At 35.5% G+C, this 12,675-nt stretch overlaps 1 protein-coding gene across 2 annotated transcripts; it reads left to right on the forward strand.

The window, feature by feature from the left end:
* The first annotated feature begins 2,424 nt into the window (after positions 1-2,424).
* LOC132635395 (uncharacterized) lies at positions 2,425-12,252 on the forward strand. 2 transcript variants are annotated; one of them, XM_060351767.1, is made up of 5 exons: positions 2,425-2,780; positions 7,154-7,221; positions 7,320-7,495; positions 8,282-8,390; positions 11,747-12,252. In XM_060351767.1, the coding sequence occupies exons 1-5, from the start codon at positions 2,570-2,572 to the stop codon at positions 12,050-12,052; spliced, it is 870 nt and encodes a 289-aa protein (XP_060207750.1). In that variant the 5' UTR covers positions 2,425-2,569; the 3' UTR covers positions 12,053-12,252. The 2 variants fall into 2 exon arrangements, with proteins under 2 accessions (XP_060207750.1, XP_060207751.1); XM_060351768.1 differs by having other exon boundaries at positions 2,618-2,780; positions 7,295-7,495.
* The last annotated feature ends 423 nt before the right edge of the window (positions 12,253-12,675 follow it).

Genomic DNA, 12,675 nt, shown 5'->3' on the forward strand with positions numbered 1-12,675 from the left:
AATTTTCACCTTGGTTTTGATCATCTGGTATTTTGTCATTCACCTCACACCTTGATAAATCAGCAGCCTGATCCACCTCAACTATGACATTCTCTTCCAACTTTGAGCTGTTTTGATCCTGAGTCCTCCCAAGTGGTTCTTGAACTGCTTGACAACCTACAACCCCCACTTCCGTTTCTACAGACTCATCATCATTGATCAAAGCCTCAAGTTTATTTTGAATAGTAACAGTTGTTGCCACTTCATTAGCATTAACAGGTTTCCCATTCATGAATTTTTCAGGATTCTTCTCCGTTGTAAAAACTCTATCATCTTTGACAGGATTGAATTTGACAGCATGTCTAACACTTTACCTGCTGGTATAAATCTAGGAGTCTTCATCTTGTTCCACTAATTTCTTTTGTTCTTCACTTCTGCATCATCTACCCTTTCTTTTCCTTCTCTTTGATCTGATTCTTTGTTTTCTTCTTTATCACCAACTCTTCACTTTTCCTCCTCAATTCTGGATGAAGAGTTCTACAAACCTCTTCATTATGGCCTTGTAGTTTACACTTCTTACCATATTTTGGAAGAGCATCATATTGAATATTCACATCAACAATTCTTACTTCACTAGACTTTTCATCAACAATTTCCATCCTAATAGAATTAGGAAGATCAACTACCAGATCAACTAACACCTTAACCCTAGCACAACTAGGCCTGGTTTTGTTGATTGTAGCCAATTCTATTGCAATGGCTTGCCAACTGCTGAAGCCAATGAGAACAAGGATTCCTTGACAAAAAAAGTAGGTAGCAAATGAGGAAAGGAAATCCATGCCATAGCCATTGTTGTCTCTTCATCAAGATCATAAATCAATGGTCTCATAGGATAGTAATATCCATCCTTTGAATTAATATAATGAACACCCTTCGATGTCATTGTAATAAAATCTTCAAGCAAATCAAATCACATCAGAATATGTCTATGTCGAAATAGACCTATTCTACAATCTCCCTTAATCCCACATTGCTTAGGAATAATGACACAAAGCTCTTCCAAATCAGGCCAACCATGAGAAAACTTCACAACCACAGCATAGTTGAGTTCTTCAATTGAGTTCATACATGAAACTTCCGCTTCTGTCCACCTTACCACTGCCTTTCTATCTATCATCTCTACAGGTTTAATGGGAATAGGTTCTATATCAACTTTGGATGTTTGCATGTCTTTATTCATCAATTTAGGGTTTACAGGATCTGCAAACGTAACCAGGGTTTTTTGTTCATGTAAAGTAGGATTTGTGCTGGTTTTTGTGTTTGGGGATTGAGGTAATGGAGGAAAATGTGAGGAGGAGGCATTGTCCAGGCCAGTCACTACCATTATATAGGGTTTGCTCACTTTTTCGGGTTTTGCATGAGAGAGTAGAGAGTGTTTTATAACTAGAGCAAATTTAGAATGTACATGTCTCCCTTAATATTATAGTTAAGATATACCAAAATCATTTTGAACTAATTTAAATAGAATTGAATTTGTATTATTATGAGCCAAGCTTAAGTGGAACTCTATTTAAAGGAAACTTTAAGTGTGTTTTGGCCTAGAAAAGTAATAAAAGTGCTAAATCCCATTTGAGTTAGTTTAGCCAAAATCAATCAATTTTTACTCATGAATCAAAGTGCTTTATAACTCTTTCAACACTTCTTTTAAAAATGAGCCAAGGATATACAAGTAGACGCAACACTTTACTAAAACTCTTTCGAAACTTTATACATGCATTCCCTTCTTAAATCATTTTAAGCAAATACTTTTAACGACAAAGTTTTAAACCTATAGGTTAACCGCATTGTGCGAATCCCTTTCGAGGTGCCTAACACCTTCCTTGGGGATCAGTAGAACCCTAGCCGTTCTTTGGTACTTTTTAAAAGGTTTTCGGAAATAACCTTCAAGAAATGGTTTCCTAATTTCTCAAAATTAATTAGGTGGCGACTCTATTAATGAATCAACAAAAAGCCAAGTTATGAATTAGCTTTTTTACAACAACAACAACAACCCAGTGAAATCCCACATCGTGGGATCTGGGGAGGGTAGAATGTACGCAGACCTTACTCCTATCAAGGTAGGATGACTGTTTCCGAGAGACCCTCGGCTCAATAGAAGCATAAAAAGGGAGTCAGATAAGGTTAAAAATGAATTGACTTTTTTACGAAATTGTAAAAGTGAATTGTAACAATGGCAACAACTTTCTGAAAATTCTCGAAGCAACTTCTTTTCTTCTCTAAATAGAAGGCTAAATCAATTTAATTGCGCATCAATCTAAATTAATTTAATTGTGCACCAATCTGAAGAGCAATAGATTCTCTTTTTCCCCAACTTCTTTGGCTTATCTCTTATTATTATTATTATTAATTATGTTGTATAACACATTGTTATTTGAACTTCTTTTTTCACCCATTGTTATTTGAACTCACTAAAAAGAAAAGGGGATAAATTAGAGGGGAGGAGTTGGAAAGATAAGATTGTTAGAAGGACGTCGTGAATTACGGTCTTTATATCCATTCGCACAGCCATCTGTTCTTGTCCAAAAGAAGAATGAATTTAGTGAGAGGTTGCGGTCCCAGGATGTGGTGGAGCACAAATTCCACTTTGCTACCTATTTCTAGCAGTAGGATTTCCTGTCATTGCTTCTCATTCCCATTTAACCCCGACCCACTTTCCTCTACTTCTCTACCTAGAGGGGTATGTGCCAACAACACAAATCCTGTTCTGAATCCTCTAGTTTCTTTCGATGATGATGATGAGGGTGAGCGCAATATACTTTTAAGTCTACTTTCTTTGTGCATTGTGCTATCTCTTATCTATTACCTACGATTTCATAGCCAATTTTCCTTCGTTCTAACTTGTTCGTCTTCATCTTGTTACTGTAGATTATAAAATATCGATTCCAGTGGCTCTCTCATGCACACACTAGTTGACAAATAAAGGCAATGGGGAACATTGCTATCTTGCAGATTTTTTTGTTTGAATTTTGTGCTCCACTAATTGTGTTAAGGGTCTTTTGATTCAGCGACTAGTTATTACTAATGATTTTTACGAATACAGTAATTCTTGGTGAATTTTAAATTGTTATACGGTGAATAATAATACAACCATTCTTATGTAAACGCCAAAAATTAGCTTTAATGTTATTTCTGTTAATTCAAGTGCTCTTATTCAGGTGCTAATAATACATGTATTCTAGTTTCACATTTTATTCGGAATAAAATAATACATCGAGATATCACTTTTAGAGTTCTATATTGTAAACCCAACATTGTGGAGTATTATTTATGCTTAGATTCATACAAGAAAACCAACATCGTGTTAGTGATACAAAGTGCACATGTAGTTATACAAAGATAACACTAGTTTTTCCTTTGTTTATCAAAATTTACATTGTAAACTAGTAGTAACTGAGAACTTTATGCTTTATTTTCCTTATACGGCAAACTAAACATGTTAGTAATTTTGGTAGTAAAGTTTTGTATAGAGGCTAAGGAGTAATTGTTTTTCCCACCACATACTTTATATTCTCCTTCTTTGCTCTAGTTACCTCAAAATGGATATACAAATCACTAATCTAGGATATATGAGAAATGCAGTAGTCCATTTTGTTTCTAGGACTAGAAGTCCAGACAAGTGCAATGGTCTTTCAGTTTGGCAAGTCTCGCTCATGAACTTTATTTATTTCTGTTGGTGTTTCTCCATGCATGTGGTAATTGTTTATTTGTCTACACCTATGAAAGATACACATAAGGGATTAGCTTAACATTTAAGAACTTATGAATAAACAATATTAGGATTCTTCATACAAGTCTTTAAATTCAGTGAAAATATTGTTGTAGAATCTATTGCCTAAATCTTTATTTGCTACGACAAAGTTATACAATTTATCAACTGAATTTGCTGATGAAAACACCTGTATTCTCTGATGCATCCTAGTGGAGAATACAGGCAACATGATAGTGTATATTTATTTGGTATTTTCCATTTTTGTTCATGCTGTTTGGTATTACATGCAATAGAATAGGCAGGTAACATTAAAAGCAGTATCATGTCATTGAATACTTTCTTAAGGCTTTGGCATTTGGATGCTGCTGTCATTAGTATTTGGGTTTTCAATTTTTTGATTACATATGTGGTTCTGCTGCCCCCTTACGTAGTGAGCCAATCGCTTGTTATGAAAAGGTTCTAACAAAAACATTTTGATCCTTAACAAGTTATTTCCTTCTACTGCATATGTCGTAATTGTTAGTTTGACAAAATTTCTAACCTTGTTTGAGGTAACCATCATTATTGGGCAAGTGAACTGATTATATAATCTTTATTAGGTAGGATATTCGCATTGATGGCAATATCTACTTGTTATCGAATATGGCGTAATCCTCTTCATAGCCTGAGGACTAATTGCTATGAAGCTTAACTGTACAACTCAGTACTTTTCGAGGAAAGAAATTGGAATGATGAATAGAGACATGCTAAAGATTTAGAATGAAAACAACATAATAAATGTTGGCACCCAAGGGTGTGGTCTAGTGGTCAATGAAGTGGTTGAGAACCATGAGGTCTCAGGTTCAAATCCCAGCAGAGATAAAAACACTAGGGGATTTCTTCCCATTTGTCCTAGCCTTGGTGGACAGAGTTAGTTGGTACCTGATGCTGGTGGGAGGTGATAGGTATCCCATGGAATTAGTTGAGGTGCGCAAGCTGGCTCAGACACCATAATTATAAAAAAATATAAAATGCCAAGATGATAACATTCTATAGAATGAATAGAATGGTAGAATTATCTCAAAGAAATAATGTTAGAAGTGTTACTTTAAATTCAATATTATCCCATGTCGAACAAATATCATATGCTTATTGTGTTTGATAGTTTTGCATTCAAGAAATTCTCAAGTCATCAATGCATCTTTTCTTTTCTCTTACATTGCCGCTTGCCCAACCAAAACTTGTCTTTATTTTTAAGTTATTACTATTCCGGTCACACCACTCTTATTTTGAATGATCCTTGCAGTGGCATATCACCTTTTTGCAGTGAATGTTCTAGAGATAGTATATCTGTTTCAAATGATTATTCCAACAACAGCAATCTGCTTTCCTACGATAGTTCATTTCGTACTGCTTCTATTTTAAGTAACTGTTTTGTGATACTGTGCTGCCTCTTTTCTGGTAACTATTGCGATGGGTATGCATCTCTTCTGATGATTGTTCTTGAAATACCAGTTCTTTCCAGCCATCCTTTGGTTCACTTTGCTGTGACATTCTGGTGACTAAATTTTTCTGGCAAGATCATGAATTTTTGGTGACTTTTTGGTAGGTTTTCTGTAAACTATTTGCTTTTTTATATATTCAGAATAAGTAAATTCAAGTTGTTTTTCACACCTTGAGTTAAACTTTGCCTCACATTAGGCTAATGTCGTATGGTTGTTGTGTCAAAAGCTTGTCAATAAGTGATTCTCGTAGTAAACACATACCTTCTTTTATCGTATCTTGTCAAAAAATCAATTCATCATTTCCCATCTCTAACCTTTTAAACCGTGTGAGAAAATAAGAGAAAGGAAGAGATGTCTAGGTGCTTGATAATTTCATCCATATAGGACACTAATTTTGCGAGTGTCAAACACAATGCAGATACAATATTATTTCATGTATGTAAGACAAACATAGAAAAAATTTAGCTTAGAAATATCACACTTTTAACATTCTAACTCTAATGTTCTAACACTAACTCTAAGACTAGACATTATAACAAGGAAGCCTGTTTTCTGATTTGGGCAACGACATCGTCATTGAGATGAAACAGATATTAAGCAACATGCTACAATCTACACAAAAAGAGTGGCTTTTCTTTTTCAGACACTGGCATTCATCTTACTCGCTTTCTTAGTAATCTGTTTAATTGGTTCTAGTTTCATGGAAACTTTACATTTTCCTTGGGGTTATATTTGTAAGGGAAAGAAAAAATAATGACTTCTAATTTACATGAAAAGACTATTATAAATAAGACAATGGCAAGATTATCATGTGAAGGAAAAAACAGAGGAAAGGGTTGATGAATACAAGATGATGTAGCAATGTAGTTTATAATAGTTAGTTGATATGCAGAGTTCTGCTCAGGTTTAAAGTGGTGTTTATTTGTAATATATAACTGGATGAGCCCATTTTGTGGGGAAACATATGCTCTTCTCAATGACAGTGAAAATGGATTTGTCTTGTAATACCTTTCCATTGTTCTTGCATTAGTCCCTATGGGAAATGAAAAATGTGTTGGGGATTGTGGTCACCTATATGGCTTGTAGATTTTATAGGGACATCACATCTTTGTCTCTTGGATACAAAGCTATACTTTTAGTATGAGTACAAGATAGTTCTTTTCTCTTATTAATAACACCTTCCATCCTAAATTGGTATATCTATTTTATTAATTGAAGGACAAGACATGTTAATCTGAAGTTAGATCAATGCATTTTTGGAAATGATTAGATATTTAAAAACCATTTGAAAAATACAGCAACTTGCAAAAGGTTTCTAGTTGAAAATGACAAAAAATATGTTATTTAACAAATCGTAGTCAAAGATTACTATGATTGACTCTTTGGAAACAAACTAGGACAACCATTTTGGAAGAGGAGAATTATTTTTGTGGTTGATCACAATCACGTATCTAACTTTTTTTTTTTTCCTTTTTCCATTTTTCAAGATGGTTCTAGTTGTAATCATACAATAAACATTTGAAGTCACAATGTTGTTTCCTCATCTTGCTAAACACTACTCCACATGCAATGAAGATGAGGATTCATCCTGATGAAACAATCAAATTATGTATTACTCCCTCTGTCCCAATTTATGTGATAATTTTCGCTTCTCGATATTCAAACTTTATGAACTTTGACCAACATTTTATGATGTACTTTTTCACCAGATTGATATGAGAAAAATTGTAACTTATAGTACTTTTTCATGTAGTTTTCAATTATATAAATTTTAATCTTAAAATATTGAGTTAATCTAATACAATTTAGCTTCAAAGTTTAATCAAATTGACTCTCAAAAAGCGAAAAGTATCACATAAATTGGGATGGAGGAGTCTGTTTTAATAACAATAATATGGAATGCCTAAATTTCTAATGACAGAAGACCTGCTGGATGATGATGATGATGGGTTTTTCGACGAGTATTTTGAGGAAGAAGCTGAGCTTTATGTAAGTTGTACAAGAAACTTTAAGTTCTATGGTATTTAATTTTCAGTATAACAACCTTGTTAATTTCACATAGTGAACCTCTTTTACCTGTTTCAAAGGTTGGGGATGGATCAGGAGGAGGAGGAATATCTCTGGCTGGGACATCATGGGACAAGAAAGCATTAGAACTTGTGGAAGAAGTTGCTCTATCATTTGACGGGGAACTAGGAATTTATGCCTTTAAAACATTGAAAAATGCCAACATTCGAGTACGAGTAGAGAGACTTACAAATAAGTAAGCTGACAGACATTTTGGTCGTTACAACTATTAGTTTAATTTATGTCATGAACCCTGAATTATTTTTGGTTAAAACCTCTTTCTGAAGGAAGAAGCAGGTCAAAGTAATTTTCCTTTTTACTTGCAAGTGCTTTTTGATTCGAGTGAAATGCGCTGTCTTTCTTAAGGAGCTAAATCTAGTGCCATTAGTAGCTAAGATCCTTCTGTCTTGCTCTTTCTTCAGATACCGTTGTACTGTCTGTGCTACCTTTTGTCCCTCTTACTTGGGCTTTCTGGATTAGTAAAATGATTTCCTAAAAGTTTCTGAATAATTATTATGACTTCTCAGATTTAATTTTTTTGGGTTGCCCACCCGGTGTCCGATACCCGCATTGGAGTCCTACTAAATCTGGATTCGCGCATTGCAAGGCCCATTTCTGGGGGCAGCATTCCCAACAGGATTTTTTCCATTCCCAGGGGCTCAAACCCGAGACCTCTGGTTAAGAAAATGAATAAGTTGAGACATAAGTAGCCAAAAAATTGTCATGTTATTGTTTGAAGAAACTGCAATGGTCTTGTATCATGTGTAGGTCCTCCCTCTTCCAAGCTAGTTCCAAAATTATATATTCCTGTTTGAAGAAGCATCAAATATTCAAACATTTATTATGTCTGCACTTAATTATTTTAAGTTGGACCATTCATTCTTTCCTTTTTCATTTTTGGGGTTTCAATCTAATTTTACGTTTTCACAATTTCTTGTCTTTAGATAGGGCTATAGCTTTATGTGCAAAATTGTGTATGCAGGTCAGGTTCACCTAGTATGATGGATATTGAAGCTTTCTCATCAAGATATAGAGAAAAGCTTGATGAAGCTGAGGTGGCTGGATCTATTCCAAATAACATACATTTCGAGGTTAGTTCTGCATCACTCCATATAATCTAGAAGGATTCATCAATCACAAAAGATCAAGTTTCTAGCTATCTACTACTATGACCTAAGAGAGTGAATAATTAATCTTTGCAAAGAAACATAAAATTGCATTACTGCCTAGGCAAGTCACCACGACCCAAATCCGACGGCCATGAGGGGAGCCGGCGAGGCAAAAAAGACCGCTAACACCCCTTGCATTTCCCTCTCGCGTAGACAGCTGCGACCGACATATATGAAGATCCACATAAGCAATTTCTCAATATAGTGGAAATCTTAAAAGCAAGAAATACAGAATAAACCCAAAATCCTCTACTACACAGCAAGGAGCATCTAACCAGAGTCTGAATACAAAGACCAAAAGGTCATAGTCCAAACTGAAAAGTAAAGAAATGTAAACATCTGTCACGACGAACAGACTGTGGTTGACTCACCTCAGTAGAAACTGGCATACAGCCTCAAACGAAGACCATATAAGTCAAGCAGCACCACTAGTAGTAGGATTTACTGAGCGGTAAGTGAATTTTTGTGAGCATAATACCCTAGGAAGATCCTCGACCTACCCCCTCCGTCTTACCCCTCTTAGTAAGTGTTTAAAATAATGCATGAAAAACAAAATAATATCCTAGGAAGATCCTCGACCTACCCCTCCGTCTTACCCCTCTTAGTAAGTGTTTAAAATAATGCATGGAAAAAAAAAAATGTATGTAACAAACAAAAGAAAACAGTGCCTGTAACATTATCAGTAGCATAAAAGTATTGCTCAAGTAGTCATGCAACAAGTAAAACACGGAAAGTATGCATGCCATAACACAGTACTCCAAAATGTAACCCCGATATCCGCTTATGCGCTCGTCACCTCTCATATACGCTATCCCCATATACGTAGTATATCACAATTAAGTAAATTTGGAAAACATTCCCTCGTTGAGGTCAAAACCTTGACTTGCCTCGGTGCCAAGCGACTCTAGCCTTCTTAAACCTTGCCTTTCTCTGCCTCGAATCGATCACATGAGCATGACCTACTCATTAGAATACTCTACCTGATTAAACGAGTCCAAAGCCATATTGCAATATTAGACTAAGTCGAAGTTAAAGTCAACCAAAAATTCCAACCCGAGTTCTGGGGTCAAATCCAAAGTTGATTATGTTTTCGGGTTACCCATAACCCTACGAGTCTAAATCTACAATTAGATTTCAACTCCGATATCAAATCGACGCTCTCTTAAACCTAGGGCAAATCCCCTCTCCCATTTCCCCTTCCCTACCCCCATTTCAAAAGAAAAAAATGCTCCATGAAATTTAACCAAGTGGGTAATCGCAATAATTAGTAAGAAATGCGGTAAAATTACTTACCCGATGTTTCTAGATGTAACCTCTCATAGATCCAAGTTCTCCCGAGCTTCCAAAACTCAACAATGGTAAAACAAACCACGAATTCCGGTTTTTGCACTTTTATACCTATCACAGTCATGTAGAGCCATCACACCCAGTATGGAAAAACTTGCACTGCACCATCATGCCAAAATTGCACGTTAGCATTGACCTCTGCGTTCCTTATGAGTGTTCGCGCCTGGCAATGACATGGCGCTAGCCTGCTCCGGCCTTCAGCGCGATAGCACATCACGCAAGTCTAGGAAATTTCCTTTTGCGTGATTGTGCCCCTTCAGCACGATTGTGCTCGCTCACCAGAATAATTGAACTGCACAATTTAGATCTGGTTTTTGTTACCCAAACCCCATTGGAACCCCTCGAATCCCAACCAAAATCACCCACAAGTCCTAAGTGATCAATATAACTTGTACAAAGTTCCCAAACATGAACTTGAGCGATTTAACCAAAAATAAGGATTAGTTGTTACACATGATCATTCCACATAAGATCATCAAGTTAAGACTCATAGGTATGATTGTTATCCCTATTATTAAAGCTCGACTAGCGATTCATCAAAACAAACTCCGTGATTTACAGTAGCACAAGTAGTCAGGGATTTGTCACCTAAATTAATATCAACCTCAAATCCACATGTACTACTATTGCGCCATTTCACAATTTTCCTTTTAGGTCAAGAAGATCTCACATGAGCTTCACTCTTACCATTATAACACTTACACTTTATAAGGGAATGCAGCAAAAGATTTACTATTACCTTCACTCCCACAAAAGAACAATCAACATAATGCATAATAAGGGATGAGATTCCTCATCCACAAGTGCACAATTAGTGTCGAGCACAAATCTCATCAAAAGGCAAAAGCACTAGATTCACCATTTGCATTATTAAAATCATTATCTAAAGTCTCTTTACATTAATTGACCTTTAAAGCATCTAAAGAATTAAGTTTAACCATTTTACCACAAGTTTCTTCCTCAATGGACCATCTACCTTGATCTGTATGTGAAGTAGCACTTGGCAGTACTTGGCATTTTCTTGGTTACTTGAGATCTCTGTCGCTTGTATTTGTTGCTCAAAGTCACCATGGATGCTTTCTCAAAAACCTACATTGTAGAGTCAAGAACAATAGAAAACTAAGAGTTCGGAGGTATGAAGGTAAACAAAAAATATTCTTACTTAAGGTCTCATTTCATTCTCTTAATTCTTGTACCTCAACATTCTTTTGTTTCACTTTTCTTTCTATTCTCAACTCTCTTTCAAACTCATTTTGATTCTCATGTTATTCTCTTGACATCCTACCCTCAATCACGACCTTTTTTTTGTAAAGGAAAACTCTGAACCCTTTGTGACTATAGAACACAACTATAAAGTAAGGCCTTCACTAGTCAAGTCGTAGTATAGTATAGTATCGACCCCACAGGGATTGGTAGGAGTAATGGTCAAAATTTGACATCTAATGCATATTTGCGTTCAAGTCCAGAATTGTAGCACGAATGATTCCGCTTAAAAGTGAACTAAAGTTTATTTTAGGGATATTGTTTGGGACTTATCATTTCAAAGTCCTATTTAAACTTAAAAGTTTTTCATTAGTTAGGGAACTTTTGGATGATCATAGGTAACTTTTTTGAGAGAGAATTGGACCTCTTGGTTCGAGTTCGACTTTGGATTTCTTCTTTTCAAAGATTGTGATTTTTAGGATAATCCTTCTCGTGTTCTATATCTGAGGTTTTAGCTCCCCCTACTTGGGAGGCGATCGGGTTAGTGTTTTGATTGTTGCCTAAGACGTTCATCTAAGGTTTTAAATTTCTTCTTTGATTGCGTATTTTAATCAAATTCTATCTTCAATTTGCTTTCAGTTATTGTTTTGTGATATTTCGCTGCTTTGTGTACCTGAATCATATCACTCTATGTATTTCCATCTTTTGCATATGAAAACATTTACCAGGTATCGTCTCCGGGTATTGAAAGGGTTATTCGTATTCCCCAAGATCTTGACCGTTTCAAGGACCGTCCTATGTATGTAAAATATGTTAGTGATGAAGTGGCTGAGGGTGGATCGTCATCTGAATATGATGGTGTTCTCAGGCTTGTCTCCTTCAATCTGGAAACTTGTATTTGGGGCTTAGCAGATGTTAGGTTGAATAGAGAAAGGGCAGGAAAAGGAAGACCTCTAAGCAAAAAGCAAAGAGAGTGGCGTTTGGAGACACCATTTACGTCCTTGCGTTTAGTCCGTTTGTATTCTGAAATGTAGAAAATTGTGGAAGTTCATATATATTTAGTCACAAAGGGTTCTGAGTTCTCCTTTACTCGAGAAATTCATTAGGGTACAAGATATGGAAGTTTGTAAGAAATTGGATTATAACATTTTCAAAAATATGTTTAGCATATTTATACGTTTTGCTACTCATAATCTGAGTCAGCTATTGCTTAATATCCATTCTTGTTCAAATCCACCTAAACTATCATGTAAATTTAATTGGCAATTAAATATGTACTATGATTTCACACATAATTGCTTAAACTTTTAACCTAAATAGTAGAAGCACTTCCATACCAACATTTTGCTGTAACCCGATGGAAAGATTTCTTTTTCCACCATTGAACGCCAAATCAAGGAGATAAAGTGAAGCTCTCATTGACCTGTCCGCTAGTAGATCAATCTTTACTCAAAGGAATAATTAGCTTCATGAAAATATTTATCCCCACATTAGCGGTGTTTGGACCAAATTAATGAATGCAAGATGTTTTGCATATGAACTTCTATTGCCTAATCAATGATTAAGTTATTTGTTTTTCACCTTAATTGTAACTTTTTAGGTTGAGAGAGCAGAATTGTCCTCTTAAATATACTCGCTAGACTGTAAAATATTCAAG

Source organism: Lycium barbarum, chromosome 4, assembly GCF_019175385.1.
Source record: "Lycium barbarum isolate Lr01 chromosome 4, ASM1917538v2, whole genome shotgun sequence".
Lineage (NCBI taxonomy): Eukaryota > Viridiplantae > Streptophyta > Magnoliopsida > Solanales > Solanaceae > Lycium > Lycium barbarum.

Coding starts and splice junctions, on each gene's coding strand:
- LOC132635395 (XM_060351767.1), top strand. CDS start 2,570: ATGAATTTAGTGAGAGGTTGCGGTCCCAGGATGTGGTGGAGCACAAAT. Junction 7,222..7,319: donor AGGAAGAAGCTGAGCTTTAT/GTAAGTTGTACA, acceptor CCTGTTTCAAAG/GTTGGGGATGGATCAGGAGG. Junction 8,391..11,746: donor CAAATAACATACATTTCGAG/GTTAGTTCTGCA, acceptor AACATTTACCAG/GTATCGTCTCCGGGTATTGA.